We start from the raw sequence: 16,984 nt of genomic DNA, 5'->3' as shown, positions 1-16,984 counted from the left end.
GATATCCATTATTGGACAGACGCTGACATACACGAGGCAGCAGCTCTTTCCTCAAATTAATGTCATGTGATTATTTCACAAATAAACACTGTTTGTGCACAATAAGACAAATATTACAATATGCAACACAAGTAATGGAAAAAGTACCAAAGCGCTTTAATATTGATGTACTTTAACACCTAAATACTTTAGCAATCAAGCACTTTGCTTCCCTCACTGCTTATCGTCACGGGCATGCTGGAGCCTATCCCAGATTGTCCATCTATCCATTTTTAATACTGCTTATCCTCGCAAGGGTCGTTGTTATGCTGGAGCCTATTCCAGCTGTCTTCGTGTGGACTGGTCGCCAACCAATCACAGAGCACATATAGACAAACAACCATTCACACTCACATTCATATTGCATCAAACCCGGGTCTCCAAGCTGTGTGGCTAGTGTGCTGACCACTCACAGTTACACATTAATTCATTTTCTACCGCTTATCCTTACGAGGGTCGCGGGCGTGCTGGAGCCTATCCCAGCTGTACCCCAGCACATATAGTCAAACAACCATTCACACTCACATTCATATTGCATCAAACCCGGGTCTCCAAGCTGTGTGGCTAGTGTGCTGACCACTCACAGTTACACATTAATTCATTTTCTACCGCTTATCCTCACGAGGGTCGCGGGCGTGCTGGAGCCTATCCCAGCTGTACCCCAGCACATATAGTCAAACAACCATTCACACTCACATTCGTACCTATGGACAATTTGGAGTCGCTAATTAACCTAGCATGTTTTTGGAATGTGGGAGGAAACCGGAGTAGAACCTGGGTCTCTTAGCTGTGAGGCCTGCGTGCTGACCACTCGGCTCACCGTGCAGCCTACTCACAGCCATTATTGTCTAAATCAGGGGTCTCAAACTCGTGGCCCATGGGCTAAATGCGGCCCGCGAGACGCTAGTTTGAGGCCCCCACTTTGATACCAAAGTTTAATGTTGATGTGTGGAAAACCGGAACCAAAGTACTGAAAAAGTGTAGGGTATAGCAGAAGCAAAAGCATTGAAGATAGTTTTTTGCTTTTTGTTTTTTTTTTTGAAAACCTGATGCGACCCGGCTTCACCCAGAACCTAGCTCCGGTGGCCACCAGGTAAATTGAGTTTGAGACCCCTGGTCTAAATAGCTATCAACACAAGTGAGTATACCTCACAGTAAACATGTACAAATTGTGTTTTTGTTATTTGGTATTAAAACCATTGTCATCCAGCACTCTAATCCTATTGGGAATGAAATTCAGCGCAGATCCACAGGTTGTTACTAGAAACCTCTTCCCTTTCTCCGTGATAACGCCACAGAGCTGGTGTGAATGCCAGACACCGTCTCCTCCTACACCTTCCCCCTCAGGTGCTAAATTAGCTCCAGGTCTGGAGACGTACTTGGCCAGTCCCACTCTTTCATCTTAAGCTTCCTCGGCAAGCCAGTTGTCATCTTGGAGGTGTGCTTGGGGTCGTAATCATGTTGGAAAACTGCCATGCAGCCCAGTTTTCCAAAGGAGGGGATTATGCTGTTGCTTCAGAATGTCACAGTGCATGTTGGAATTCATGTTTCCTTGCTGCAGCTCCTCAGGCCTGGCGACGCTCGTGCAACACCAGACTATGATGCTACGCTACATTAAGTGTTTTTATTTCTGCTACGGTGTGCATTATTTTATAAAAACAGCAGCAAGAATTTGCTGTCCAATATAATGCACGTTCATTTAAGAGACGCGGGTTCGATTCCCTGCTCGGGCATCTCTGTGTGGAGTTTGCATGTTCTCCGGGTACTCCGGTTTCCTCCCAACATTCCAAAAACATGCTAGGTTAATTAGCGACTCCAAATTGTCCATAGGTATGAATGTGAGTGTGAATGGTTGTTTGTCTATATGTGCACTGTGATTGGCTGGCTGGCGACCAGTCCAGGGTGTACCCCGCTTCTCGCCCGAAGACAGCTGGGATAGGCTCCAGCACCGCCCGCGACCCTCGTGAGGAAAAAAACGGAAGAAAATGAATGAATGAAATGCAGCGGAGTTCTTATAAAATGCCCTCCTGCCACATTGTGGTCGTATTTTCAGCTTAAAACTGCATCAAACATGCTCTCTTCTATTGTAGAGTTACATCATCACCTCCTTGTGTAAAAAAACGTGATATACATATTTAGTAGTGATTTAGTTAATTAGTTATTTTCATGCAATTAATTGGTGAACGTGCATTCTTTGGTTGATGCGGCTGGGTTATGACAGATGGGCTGCTAAAGTGGGTAGGTATGAATGTGAGTGTGAATGGTTGTTTGTCTATATGTGCCCTGTGATTGGCTGGCGACCAGTCCAGGGTCATAGGCATAGGCTCCTGCATGCCCAAGCGGTACAAAATGGATGTGTGGATGACTTAACTTCTTTTATTTTATTAAGTGGAAGGAAGGGGAACCGAATGCAGAACAGTAACAGCAACAAACAATGGGAACTTTTATTTTCCATCTTACAAACTCTGACATAAAAACGTTGCGTTAAAATACTGAAGAAAACATTAATGGCGATCAAGAATCCAGATTGAAAAGAATTCCACAACAAAGGTAGGCAGCACAGAAAGGAAGGTATTTGCTAGAAATACAAAGTAAAGTGGGCAAACGTGAAAATAATAAGCTAAATAGAAGGAACACGTGAAGTTCCTCAGTATGCACATTTGGACTTCTCTTTTTTTGGATTCATCATTCATAGTTCAAGCACTTGCCAGTGGTTCAAATACCTGAGCATGTTCTTGCTCAGTCTGTTTTTGGAAAGAATGTGTGACTTGTGTGAACTTTGACTAGTCAGTACCTTGTTTTGCGTTGTGTTGGCAACAAAAAAGAAATAAAAAACAGTCCACATACAGTATGTGCTTTTAGATTTTCTCTAAAATATTTGTATGGACTCATCTTACCAGTGTTATCATGGCTTTTGGGCTTCTGCAAGAACCAATGCTTAACATGGACTATGGACAAAAGTGTTGCCATTCCACCTAGATCAGGGGTCTCAAGCACGCGGCCCGCGGGCCAAATTGAGGCCCCCGCCTTGATATGAAAGTTTAATGTTAGTGCGGCCTGCGCAAGTTTGATATGGATGCTGTATGGTATCATGTACCCAGAAAAAATTATTACGTTTGATTAATGTTCATGTTAAAGGTTAAATAACTGTTAATAGTTATCCTCCCTATCCGTGTGGAAGTGGTAAGTTTTTGGCTATTTAAGTTTAAAGGAAATAACTTGAAGGCTACCGTTTAGGTCGCTAGCTCTCCAGTTTGCGAGTTAGCATGTGTCTCAAGACCCTGCAGTTGCGCAATATGTTGTAAATAAAAAGAGTATAAATGTGACTATAGTCGTGTTTTGTCATGTCTACAGGGCTCTAATAATGCTTTGTTCATTTTAATCTGAAAAAAATAATTTGTCTACCCACCAACTATATGTAGTTTTTATTATTTGACGTTTTATTATTATTATTATATTATTTATTACTTGATTGATTTTCTTTATTCTTGATTTGTTTATTTATTTTTCATCTTATTTTGTGCAGAAAAATAAAAAATAAGATATTTGAGAACAGTGGAATGTTTTATCAGAGCTTTTATTGTAGAAAATCGGAACCAAAGCACAGAAAAAGTTTGTATATTTTTCTGTTTTTAATAAATGCGTTTTTTTTTTTTTTTTGGAAAACCTGATGCGGCCCAGCCTTGCCCAGACCCAAGCTCCAGTGGCCCCCAGGAAAATTGAGTTTGAGACCCCTGACTTAGAGGAAAATGTGGAGTTGAAAGGCCCTTTCATCCAGAAGTGCATTTCTCTGGTCACCTCAAAGATGTTTGATGGGGTTGAGTTCAGGGTTCTGAGCAGGTTTTCCCATACCAAACTCACCCAAGCTTGCCTTTCACAGCCTGCCCAAAAAACTGCTGTCCCAGAACAATGCCAAGATGATCTAACCTGAAATTTCAAAACAAAACATTGCTGATGTGATCCAGTTCAATTCACATGTTCACTCCTGAAGTGGTTTGTTGTTTGAAGCTTTAGTCAAGATTCCCGCTAACCATCTCCACAATCTCCACCATCTCTGTTGTGAATGCCTCCTCCCCGGATGTAAAACGTATGCCTTTTTCACTTTTCAGGGTGGTCGATTCCGAGGTCTGACCATGGGTTTCCCACCTCTTGCCCCACGTTCCTCAGCCAGACGCTCCTTTGGACGTTCCAAACGTCTCAGCCTGGCTCGTTCCTTGGATGACCTGGAGGTAGGTGCACATGATTGCACATGCACCACACACACACTTACACACACTTACAAACACACACACACACACACACACTGGCTGGCCCTTTGTGCATCTGCAGACAAGTGGCGAGTGTTATTGCAACACTCAAGCTTCGTCTGAGTGCTGCGTTGTCGTCACATTTGAGACGCACGTGCACCGGCTCTAATAATAGCAACTCATGCGCATCATCACATGACACTTCAGGCCCTCTTCTCATATCACCATGGCAACATACACACAGTTGTGGAGAAGCCAGCCTATGGAGCGAGACCATATACATTTTGTGATTGCTCTACATTTACGGTATATAGTATGAGTTAGTTTGTTGTACAATGTTACACAATGGTTACTTTTAGAGACAATTATACTGCTGCTTCTCTTCCCTTGTTTACTTAAAACTACCCGAACAGTTATTTTCCCTGTTTCGTACAACATGGCTGCTCTGGATCATCTGCAGTAAATAAAAATAATAAAAATATGTAGGCTTTGTCACAAACAATTAAAGGGGGTCTATTATACTAATTTTCAGGCCTTTGTATTGATTTATGGACTCCTATAGCTACTCATGATAACCCCCACAGAAAGCTTTCTAGATCTTCCAGACTCTGCACCTGTTCTTGCAGTATTTCCACTGGGTTTCCTGCCTTCCGCCATAATTTACTCCACCCTCGGCCCTTCTCCAGGCACGCCCACTCTGCTGTGATTGGTCACACTGTGATTGAACACTGCTTGTGCCTGGGCATGCCCATATAAGGCAGTTCAGGTTGCCCAAAAACAAACCCAAAACTGCTCACTTCCAAAAGCGCAAACCTCATTATCTGACATGTTGGCATACATAACCAGTTATCCAACATGATCTGAATTGAACCAAACTGTTCTTTCCGCTGAGTTATTACAGTTATAACAGTTTATTACATAAGTCAACCAAAGGTCTCCCAGCCCCCCAACATGCTCAGGATTGAACGAAAGTAGTGTCGTTTTTTTTTTTTGTGCTACATTTGTGCAGTTAAAATGAACATTTGGGCTGCTTTGGTTTTTGATTTATTAACGACTTGAGTTTTGGACTATTACATAATCAGGCGCAGGGTGTGCACAAAGTTGTTGGCAAACTTCTGCTGCATGCAACAATCCTTGGAAGTGGGAACTATACTGCTTGTAAAAAAAACAACAACAAAAATCATGGCTTCCAATCACATTATACTAATGCAGTGGAATCTGTATGGACAACTTTTTTTGAAAATGTAACCATAAGTCAACCACTTAACCATAACTTAAACAACAAAACACTTGCCTTCTCCTTGTCTATACGTCTTAACTTAAATGCCAAAATAAATCGGCACGCATGCAATTGAATCCTTTGAAGGTAGTTGAAGTGAGCTCCAGTGAAGTTCGACTTTTGACAGTTTCCATCATTTCCATTTTTTCCCATCAAAAAAATGTTTTATGCAATAACTCAATGCAGACATGATATGGCGATATAGTCAGACATCAGTTTCCATGGAGAACAGTTTTCTTTTGTTGTTGCTATGTTGCCAGTTTTCTGCCCTGCAGCAACAGAAACAGCTCTCAGTATGGTACAGCGGTGCTGTATGCTACTAGAAGTTACAACCACATTGTACCACATTGGTACATTTTTATTGAAGCCAAATGGAGTGTCTGCCAGGTAGTATATTAACTAATACCTGTTTGACCTTAGATTGCTGCAGCTTTGCCTGAAAGGTGTGTCAAACTGTACTGGTTGCAAGATCTAAGCATTTACTCATTCAGGTCCTTCAGTCGGAGTCATGTACTGGGTACCTAATGATTTGGCCAATGAGAGAACATTGACATAGAAACCAAGTACTGACTATTATTTTGATTGTAATTCATAGAGTACTGCTACACACTGTAGTAAAGCCAAAGTAAACTTTCACAATGTTTTTCTTCAGCTGGCATCTGATAAAGCGAGAATGATGGACGCCGAACGCGATTCACAACAACAGCTCGGTTTGTCTATCCTAAGATATAGATCAGAGGAAAGCTAAATGTTTCCGCTGTTCTGCAGCTTCTCCGGCACCATGGAATTTTCTTTATTACGGTTGCGCAAGGAGAAATTCATCGGAATCCCAGGCAGAGATGCTGGAATGCCATTATTGGTTTTAATTGGCCATCCAATTAAAAGATTTGCCTCAATTTGAAAGTGTATTGTAGTGTATATATATAAGTATTTGGTATACAGTATACCGTATTATTATTATGTTTTCATCATATTCTAGTTGTCATTCCACCGCCATTGCCGCCCTCGTTATCTCACTTTTTTCTTCCGGTCATTAGGCCTTTTTCTGTTTGTGCACATGCAATAATGTCCACAGACAGAGAAAGCTTTGTGTTCGGTATTGGGGATGTGTGTGTGTGTGTGTGTGTGTGTGTGTGTGAGCGAGCGAGAGAGAGAGAGAGATTGTGTGTGTTTTGGAGTGGGCAGCTCAAACATACCCAGCACACATAATGAGCGCCGATGAACAACATGCTGCTCGTTAGTGTAGCTTCAATGCACAAAATTCACACACATAAAACAATACCATTCTGAAATTAGCGACACACTTCAATACCCATAATCCTCCTTTTATGACTATGTACGTTCTTTACATACACAAGTATGTGTTCTGTGGGTGAAATGTGTTTGACTTTGCATCAAGACATCATTATCATACTTTGTGGGAAGTACTGTACAGTCGTGGACGCTAATATTGGCATGCCAAAGATGCCAATGGCTGTGAAAACTAGGCTGATTTGGTTGTAAAGTAATGGCCAAAGACAGTGACATCTTTGGCACCCCCCCACCTCACCCCCCCACATTGCCTGCAGTTGGCCTGCTGATCTTTTTGTCAGACTGTAACCCCAAATGGTAATGGTTTTATTTCATTTGAACATACATCAGATTACAATTGAATGCATCCCATAATCAGTTCCCAGTTCCACATGTCCAAAAAGGAGTAGGAAGAAGCAAAGCTTATTAAATCCTACCCCTCTATCTGGTACTTTTACAATCAGTAACTGTTACATTTGTTCACTTCCTGCTTTCCATAATAATATAAATAATTCCATAATTTCATTTTTTTTTAATAATGCACGTCGTACCAAAGTACGCGGTCATATGACCATCCAATGACATAATGGGTACCATAGTAAGTGTCAATATAGTGATATATATAGCACATCATGACTGGTTCAAGACTCTTCATCCTTGTATTTAGCAAACATCAACTGCTTGTATTGTTTCTTGAATTGGCTCATCGTTGTGCATTGTTTGATTTCCTTACTCAATCCATTCCATAGTTTGATTCCACATACTGAAATGCTGTGGCTTTTTAACGTAGTCCTAGCATAGAAGTGTTTCAAATGTACTTCTTCCCTGAGATCATATTTCTCCTCTCTTAACCTAATTGGTTATTTTTAGCCTGATGCAAATTAACTATATCAGCAAGTTTACGTATTTGTGATTTTAGAAATGAGGAGTTAGTATGTTCTCTGTAGGCGGCATTGTGAATTATCCTTACTGACCTTTTTTTGCAGTACATTTAGCGAGTATGAAATGAAAACAACCTCTATGCCATTTGTCACCGAACACCACTACTGCAAAAGCAGAAAGGTATTTTTGTACATACGTATACTGTATGAGCCATACCGGACATGTCCTTGTCATAAAATGGTGGCACACGCGAGTCTGTGAGAAACAGACAGCTCTTTATTTCAGTCAATCATGAGCTATGAGCTTGTCATAGCCAAATAGTTTGTCAACTCATTGCAAATTGTAGGAGGTCATTACTCAACAGTATGACTCGCAGTGTTATCTTACAAACAACACTAAACTCACTAAACTCATCACACAGCAACTTAACACTCAAACGGTATACTTACTCAGAAATATGCCAGTATACAAGTTTAAAGTGAAAAAATAACTGAAGTTTTTCCATAATGCATTGCGTCTACCTATAATCGAAAGGTCTTCCCGATCTCCTGACTGTGCGGCCAACATGCTAACCACTCGATCACCGTACGCCCCCGTATTTCTTTTTTTTTTTCATTACATTTTTTTTTCATTTTAAGTCATTCCTTTTGTGTAGGTGCTTGTTTGCATATTACTTAAGACCAACAGAGACAACAGAGGCCCGAACCCCTGCAGGTTTTCTTTCCAATCAGTTTCTCCAGCAGGTGATTTAATTTGACGAACTCCTTCCTTTCTGCTTTACCTCCACACCTGCTTTAGTGACCGGCTGAAAAAAAAAAACCTGTAGTGTCTCGGCCCTCCATGGCATGAGTTTGACACCCCTGACTTAGGCCCTTTAAGTGTTAGGTTGCTGTGTGATGACTTAATTGTTCTTTGTAAGATGACAGCGTGACTCAGACTTATACTGAGTAATCACCTCCTGCAATTTCCATTGGGTTGACAAGCTTGTTGTGAGTGCACTGATAGCTTGTGACTGGCTCCTGCCAGAGAAAGAGCTACCCGTTTCCTCACTGACTCATGTGCGGCACAGTCTTTAAATGATTAGTAGTAGTCCTGAGATCAGAATTTAGCCATAAATTAGCTGTAGGGTTCAAACTTAAAAAAAAAAAGTAGTGGCTTGTGCATTGGTGTAGTATTTATTAGTAGTACTTATTACGTTACCTTATGTTTATACGCTGTTCGATGATGAAGTGCAATTGTATACATGTTAAATTAAATCTAAAAAAAAAATCAACATCTCGTTGAATGATTACCTCCCTCACAATACCAATCAAACCCAAGCATTTTCATCTTTGCAAATGCTTCTATTGGCTCTCATTTGATTGTGCCTAACGAGTATATTTAACCGTCAGTGCAGATAACAATCCCGTATATGATTTCAATGCTATTGTGGTGCAGCTAATGGAATTAATCAATTGAAAGGTCAACGGCACACAGAAACAATTGTTGAGTGGTGCTTGACGGCCGTGCGCAAAAAGGCGAGGAGATTGTGCTGCGATTGGTCCCAGCTCTATAAGTTGTTTACCAGCTAGACTCGCAACTGAAAATTGGTCAAAAAAATATTAAAAATTAAGGGTTGAACGCACAATAAGTGTCAGACAATGCACACAATAGGCTGATTGCTGCAACCCCCCCTCCCAAACTGCAATGTAATGATGCAGGACCACTTGGAAACACAACTCGGATGCAGAGAGCTCAGTTTCCTGTATGGACTGAAACAAGTTGAGTGTGAAGATCTAAGACTTATCTGGCGCCAAGCTGCCTTTTGGTGACTAGTTTTGTCGATTTGGTGCTTTTAAATAAGACTTTTCAGTGGCCGAATTGACTTTTTCATGAGAGAAAACAGGCAAAAAAAGGCGCCAAAGCTGTAAATTTTAACTCAAAACTCGGGTGACAAATTAAAAGCCACAATGACATATTAATTCTGTGTGACTGCTACTGTAGAGCTGCCCGGTAGGCTGTTTCCTTGGCAACTTGCGGCATAATGACATAATGATCACATCCCCAAAAGCATGCATGTTATGCTAATAGGAGAGTTGAACGTGAGTGTGAAAGGTTGTGTGGCCCCTTGCGATTGACTGGCAAACAATCCAGGCCCAAAGTCACTTGGTGACCTGAATGAGGGACAAGCGGTATAGGAAATGGTGAGAGAAACGTTTAGTCTTAGTCGCGTGTGAAAAACCGTCCACCGCCGCAACAGCCTGACACACATCTCATGCTAGTGACGAGCCTGGTCACACACTGCTGTGGGGTGGCGTTCCACTCGTTGTGTTGGTTACTTTTTTTTGGTCTGTTTTCAGTTGGGTTGAGGCCAGCCTATTCTGTCACCATCATCTAGCGACTGTAGAGGGATGTTTTTTTTCCATTGTTTGCAGAATCACATCATTCATTCATTCATTTTTTATCAATTTTTTATTTTTCTACAATCACAGGGCACATATAGACAAACAACCATTCACACTCACATTCATACCTATATGGACAATTTGGAGTGGCCAATTAACCTAGCATGTTTTTGGAATGTGGGAGGAAACCGGAGTACCCGGAGAAAACCCACGCATGCAAACTCCACACAGAGATGGCCGAGGGTGGAATTGAACCCTAATCTCCTAGCTGTGAGGTCTCCGCGCTAACCACTCGACCACCGTGCAGCCCTCACTCTTCATTTCTCCTATTGAAATTTTAAATACACGCTGCACAGCAACCAGGAAGTGAAAATGAATCTCGCCATGTTGCATGAATGAGGTTATTTTAATGAGCGTGTACACAAATAGGGTTCAGTTGTAAATGTTAAAATTATAAATAGCTCATGGTGTTAAAAAAAAAAAAAAACAATGTAAAACATTTTTTAGTGTTGTTTATGTTGTGGCATCATTGTTTAGGCATTTTGGGTATAAATGTATATGACTACATATCTTCAAAAAAATCCTACTTTCTCCCTTTTTTTGTTGAGAACTGATATTTTGCTGGGAGAACGTAAAAGAACAGAAAAAGCTAGAAGCAAACTTTTATTTCTAATGAAAGATGAGAGTCTTCCTTGTGCCTTGAAAATCAGTCAAAATCATCCAAAATGGACGGTACCGAAAACGGCGGCTTTTGAATGGAATTGAACGAGTTAATAATTGAGAACCACTGGCGTACAATATGTGGGTCATTTTTGCGCTTTTTGTAAGATGCGTCTACTTTATAACTTGTCCCTAAAGCTAGCCTATTTAGTAGACAAATGAAGCTCTTATCTGATTTTTTATGGCTTTAACCCACCAACGTGAGGTTGACATTTGCCTGTGTGGCCTGCGGCTAAGTCGCCTCAACATCATATTTTAAAGTCACTTGGAAACATCTTTCTGTGCAACAATATATAAAGATATGCCACTATTGTCACACTCGATGTTAATAAAAACTGTTTATTTCAACTAAAAAGTAGGCATTTCTTGATGATTTCAACCATTGCTCGGCCAATAAGACTCAGTTTAATATTGAATTGTAATAATAAGTAATAATAACCAGATGGGGCATCGTCCTGCTCATAAAGACTATAACCATGATTACAATAATTATCATAACAATACATTTATTTAGAAATACCTTTCAAATTATTCAAGAGTCATGTGCTGCTATACTATATACGTATACTCTACTGCAATGATTTTCAACCACTGTGCCGCGGCACACTAGTGTGCCTTGAGAAATTGTCAGGTGTGCCGTGAGGAATTATCCAATATCACTTTTTATAATTAACATTTATTAATCATCATTTGCAAATATTATGTCAATATCCACGTATACGTGGACCCAAATATTCCAATTGCATTTGGTTTATTTGCTCAAACTGAAAGAATTTAACCTTTGTATACGCCTCATTCCGAAAGAATAGTGCCAATCCCAATGAATATATAATCGGATTAACAGGGATGGAATATTCCTTTCCCCAATCCGACTGAGGTATCTTGTAGCCGCTCAAACAGAAAGTTGTCAGTTTGCGTTCTTCTTCTTCTGTACTTTATTGGCGGTTGGCAAGCAGCTTTCGTGTGCATTAGCGCCATCTGTGGAACAGAATCTAAACCCTTCTATACGCCATTCATAAGTCCATAAGTCAAAAGAAAATATATATCTATATAAAACATGTACCCAGTTGAATTATAAAATATTAGCAAGCTTGAATTTGATCCTTTTCCTGGTTAAATTTATCATATCGCATGCTCAGATATGACGTAACACGCAGCTCCAGACGTTCTTCACTTTTAAAAATGGAGGCCAGCAATCGGCACTGGACTGATACGGAAAGTTTGTTTTTGATTCAAACTAAATTTCAAGACTGGACAAATGAAAAACTGGCAATACGGAATTATTCCAACAAGTGAAAGAACAACTCGGGGAAGTCGCTATCACGTGATGTTGGTGTTTACGTTTTACTGGGCATGCCCCATTGACTATTCTGGTTGATTATAGCGACGCATGTAGACAAGAGATTGGAATATTCCTTTCCATGTATACCATTGTTTCCGGAAAAGTCATTGGGAAAGAGAAAAACTCCTCATGTAAACATGGCTACTGTGGAGTGTCCGTGGTGTAAAGACTGGCAGAGCAATGTAATATCGGTCCGTGTGGCAACACCTAGCTCCTTCCTCCTATAGACTTAGTGATGTTTTCCAATGTAAAAAAAAACGTGTCGTGGCTCAAAAAAGGTTAAAAAACACTGCTCTACTGTATATATACTATTACTACTACTTTATTACTACTTTGTTCATACATGTTCTCATGTATGTAGTGTAATTGTGTTGTTGTACAGTGCATATTACTTTCCAAAGTCAGTGTGTTTTTACTTTGCTATTTGTGCAACAATTCCAACATTGTGTTTCAACTATAGTTTTTTTTGGTTTTAAATAATCTTGTGATTGTTTATCACCCATTTTCCTTACCGCAGGGCCCTCCTTGTGCCATGTGGTGAAAGGGTGTGTGTGTGTGTGTGTGTGTGTGTGTGTGTGTGTGAGTATCACCAGTATGTGTCAAGGCATGTTGTGGAATTCGGCTATTTTCTACCAAAGTGGTCTCCAACTTTCATCACTATCACTAAAGAAGAAGTGAGATACTTCGTTTTCTGCTATCGTCATTACAAGAAAGACACGATGTATAAATTGAACAGTTAAAAAACAGTCATATCATTTATGCATATATTCCTCGACCCTTTGTTGAGCTACTCCAAATCAGGAAGCTACCTGCTGTTATAATTATTTAGCGACCTGTGCTGTCGCCTCGACTGTTTGAGTGCACGTCTTTGTCCATTATTCAGTCCTTCAAGAGAGATCAAACTCTGTCCATCAACCCCCCCCCCACACACACTCTGCTCCCTCTGTCATGAATGTCACTTGTGTATGGGGCATACTAATGAGATGACAGAGCGAGGGCACCGAGGGTGAGGCATTGACCAAAGCTGATCCTATACGTGGGTGTATGTGTGTTCTGTCAAGATGGGGGTCTCCCTCTATAGCCATGCATCCACATTCATCTGATTAGTGTGTGTGTGTGTGTGCGTCTCACACGGTGTGGGTGGAATAGAAATCACACAAGGGTGGGTGGCAATGCAGAGAAAGAGGAGGGTGAGTGCAGAGAGGCAGGGCGAGGGAGACGATATAGAGCGAGGAGGAGCAAGAAGAGGAAGGGGAGAGATGAGAAAGCGCAAGCAAGTTGAAAAAAAAGGGTAATCCGGCGATAGCGACATTCTGGAGTGGTCCGGACATTTAAAAGCCGTCAAGCGAACACACACACACCGATTGAGCCGATGACAATGTGCACCGTGGGGATCTGTCTTATGTCGTGTTGAGGATTACTCTTTCTTCATGGAGCAGCAAACTTTGAGTGTGGATTCAGAAACCACCTCTGAACCAGTGAGTAACCCTGTTTTGTGTATGTCTGTGTGGACATGTGTGTCTGATCCAATAAGATACGGTCACATAGAACGATACACAATATGAATATTTCTGTAATAATTCAATATTAGGGTCTGGGTTACTTCATTGTTTTTTTTTTCTATGTGTCAGTTCAATCCATCTATGTTCACTAAATGTATTGAAAGTTTAGTTTGCACTGCCCATCTCTGGAATGGCTGGTCATGTGACCAGTGCAAAACCAATCAGCATGCAGTTTTTGTTGACGTTTCATCAAAGGGAAACCTGTTGATATCTGGCGTCGGTCTATTCATGTTGGCAACAAGAGAGAACATGTTAAATTTTGGATTGCAGGTCAAATTAGATTTCTGTTATGTCATGTTATGTTTTTTTTTAATGTTGTCCTCGGCTCTATGGCGGAAAGCAGCATAAAAAAAATAACATTACTAAGCAAAGCAATAAGAAAACGCAAGCTTTGTAGTACCTCTGACACGCTGCATGCATGCATGCATGCAACAGGCCGCAACCCCCCCCCCCCCCCCTAACCCGCTTCTATTATAAAACGCCAATTCATATCCTGTAAAAAAAAAAAATAGAACAATCACACAATAGGATGCCCACAGATAAACGACAAGCACACATATTACTTCTGTGTGTGCTCCTCGTGATTTCCCCTGGGACCAAGAGTCTGTAGATGAAGGCGAATCAGATGATGAGTCAACACTGCTCCTGTACATGAAACACCTCAGGAGGGCAGGAACAACATCAGACGCAGCTCCACTTTCACATAAACACAAGTGCCTCTTTTTTTTGGTCTCCCTTCAAGTACCAGATGGATGCAGATAGAAATGTTGCCATGTGATAAGTCGGTGGCTGCATTGTGTGTTCATTTTGCACGGAAGAGAAGAATACGTAAAAAATTTTTTTGCTGTACATTTTATTGATGCCTGTGCCTTTTTGCTCACCAACTATTGACATGCATAACCGTAAACCAGTCAGTTTTAAATTGAACGCTTAGATGCAGTACTGTTACATAAGTGGGCTTTATCATTATCACATTTTGTTCTTATTTTGTCATGGCGGCATATCTTTTTGTGACTTTTTGTGCATCAAGCAATCAACATCAAGCGCAAATAAACTTAGCAACCTGAGCTTTCTGTCCTGCCATACCATCTTTCTAACAGCAGAGGGCAATATTAAGTTGTGTTGATTCTGTGACTGCAAGACAAAAAAAAAAAAAATGAAATCACCAGAAATATATTTAAGAGTGAAGTGAAATTGAGTCAGCACTGATTGAATGCTATGTAACATTCATAAAGTACTACTTTTGTAGCCAATGAATACCTTGATACGAAGCATAGGGTGACATTTTACTCATGCATGTATTCACACTAATTCATACCAGCATTTAAACACAATTAATCTGTGAAGCAATCATGTTTTTGACAGATGCTTATTAATGTGTAAATAACAATTACAGTGAAACCTCAGTTAGTGTCATTAATCAGACTTAATCTGAGACATAATCTAACCAAAATAATTTTCCCCATAAGAAACAATGCAAATCCAATTAATCCATTACGGACACCCACAAATGTTGACACAACACACTTTTTTTTATAGTTTTGCTATAAAAGGTGCATATAAATGACGATTTATGATGTCACTTTTAGCCTGATTGTAGACCATGGGAGCAAGGAGAAGCTACTGTCTACTTGACATCATCGCACCGCGCAATGCTGTCCAAATTAGAAAGTCCGCAAAGGCTCCTCCTTCCATTGAAGTCTGCATTCAGACCATCCTTTGTGACCCATTATATCCCAAGATATTGATTTGTTTGTAAGTCGAAAGTATTGATTTATTTGTACAAGCTGACACCTGATCAGTAACATCATGGAACATCACTGATGGCCATCACTGATTCTCCTCTTTTGGCTGCCTGCACCTCAGCATCATTTCACCCGTCCTCCAGCTTGATACTCTGCAGGAGGCTACATTGTTTTCATTCATTCATTCATTTTCTACCGCTTTTTCCTCGCGGGGGTGCTGGAGCCTATCCCAGCTGTCTTCGGGCAAGAGGCGGGGTACACACTGGACTGGTCGCCAGCCAATCACAGGGCACATACGTATAGACAAACAACCATTCACACTCACATTTATACCTATGGACAATTTGGAGTCGCTAATTAACCTAGGATGTTTTTGGAATGTGGGAGGAAACCGGAGTACCCGGAGAAAACCCACGCATGCACGGGGAGAACATGCAAACGTTTTTTTGCATTGGAAAACATTCATTCTTATCCTCACAAGGGTCGCGGGGGGTGCTGGAACCTATCCCAGCTGTCTTCGGTCGCCAGCCAATCACAGGGCACATATAGACAAACAACCATTCACACTCACATTCATACCTATGGACAATTTGGACTCGCTAATTAACCTAGCATGTTTTTGGAATGTGGGAGGAAACCCACGCATGCACGGGGAGAACATGCAAACTCCACACAGAGATGGCCGAGGGTGGAATTGAACCCTGGTCTCCTAGCTGTGAGGTCTGCATGCTAACCACTTGACCGCCGTGCCGCCCGCTATATTGTTTTATGACATTAAATGAAATATGCGATACAATGATACATATATAAGCATAGTAGAGGTTGATGCTCATATCTATATATAAATTTATTAAAGAAATAATGTGATCAGAGTGTTGTACAAATGAACCAACTAGCTACTCATAGTACGATTGTTTAATATATCAGGTTCCGCATACAAAGAATGACTCTTCTCTCTCCTGTAAAAACACAGTAAATTTAAAAAAAAACAATAACTTTGCTTCTATAATTTCACATATTGTTTGTCTGTTATACTTTAGTCAGGGTACATTTGAGAACACGTGACAAAACCAGGAAGTCTGAGGAAGGCTAAACCCTCTAAATTCCCAAGTCAAGTTGCAGCCGGAGTAACTTCCGAACTTTTGTTGCCGTTCGTTGACCAGGTCGGCTACTGGCCTTGTCGACTGCAGGACTTTCTATCAAACGCAGCCATTGACTCCCGGTTCCAGTTTCCATGCCAACAGCAATGTTTTGCGATACATTATGAACACAGTTGGACCGTATTGTACATTAACCGAAAAATCCACACAAAACCAATGCAAAATGTTTGCATACATTTTCAACTTAAACTGAAAAATACGCAAACAGGGACGTATGCTAACCGAGGTTCCACTGTATTAAATAACCTATTGACTCCGATTCAACCTTGGGATGGAATGAAGAAACCTTGTCGTCTCATCAGGATGTGGATTTAGCCAGTTTCAACTGCAATAC

The 16,984-nt window shown here is 40.8% G+C and overlaps 1 protein-coding gene across 2 annotated transcripts in view; it reads left to right on the top strand.

Annotated features, from left to right (window-relative positions):
* Positions 1-16,984, top strand: part of rgs12b (regulator of G protein signaling 12b) — a 53,665-nt gene that overhangs the window by 7,988 nt on the left and 28,693 nt on the right. For both annotated transcript variants that reach the window (XM_058076452.2, XM_058076611.2), the window contains exon 5: positions 4,149-4,268. In XM_058076452.2, the coding sequence (XP_057932435.2) occupies positions 4,149-4,268 (120 nt within the window). The remainder of the gene's footprint in view (positions 1-4,148; positions 4,269-16,984) is intronic.

The sequence above is a fragment of the Doryrhamphus excisus genome, linkage group LG9 (assembly GCF_037039965.1).
Source record: "Doryrhamphus excisus strain RoL-2023G ecotype Guam linkage group LG9, RoL_Dexc_Guam_v1.1, whole genome shotgun sequence".
NCBI lineage: Eukaryota > Metazoa > Chordata > Actinopteri > Syngnathiformes > Syngnathidae > Doryrhamphus > Doryrhamphus excisus.
Note: the sequence above shows the minus strand (reverse complement) of the source record. Positions and strands in the feature narration are given on the sequence as shown.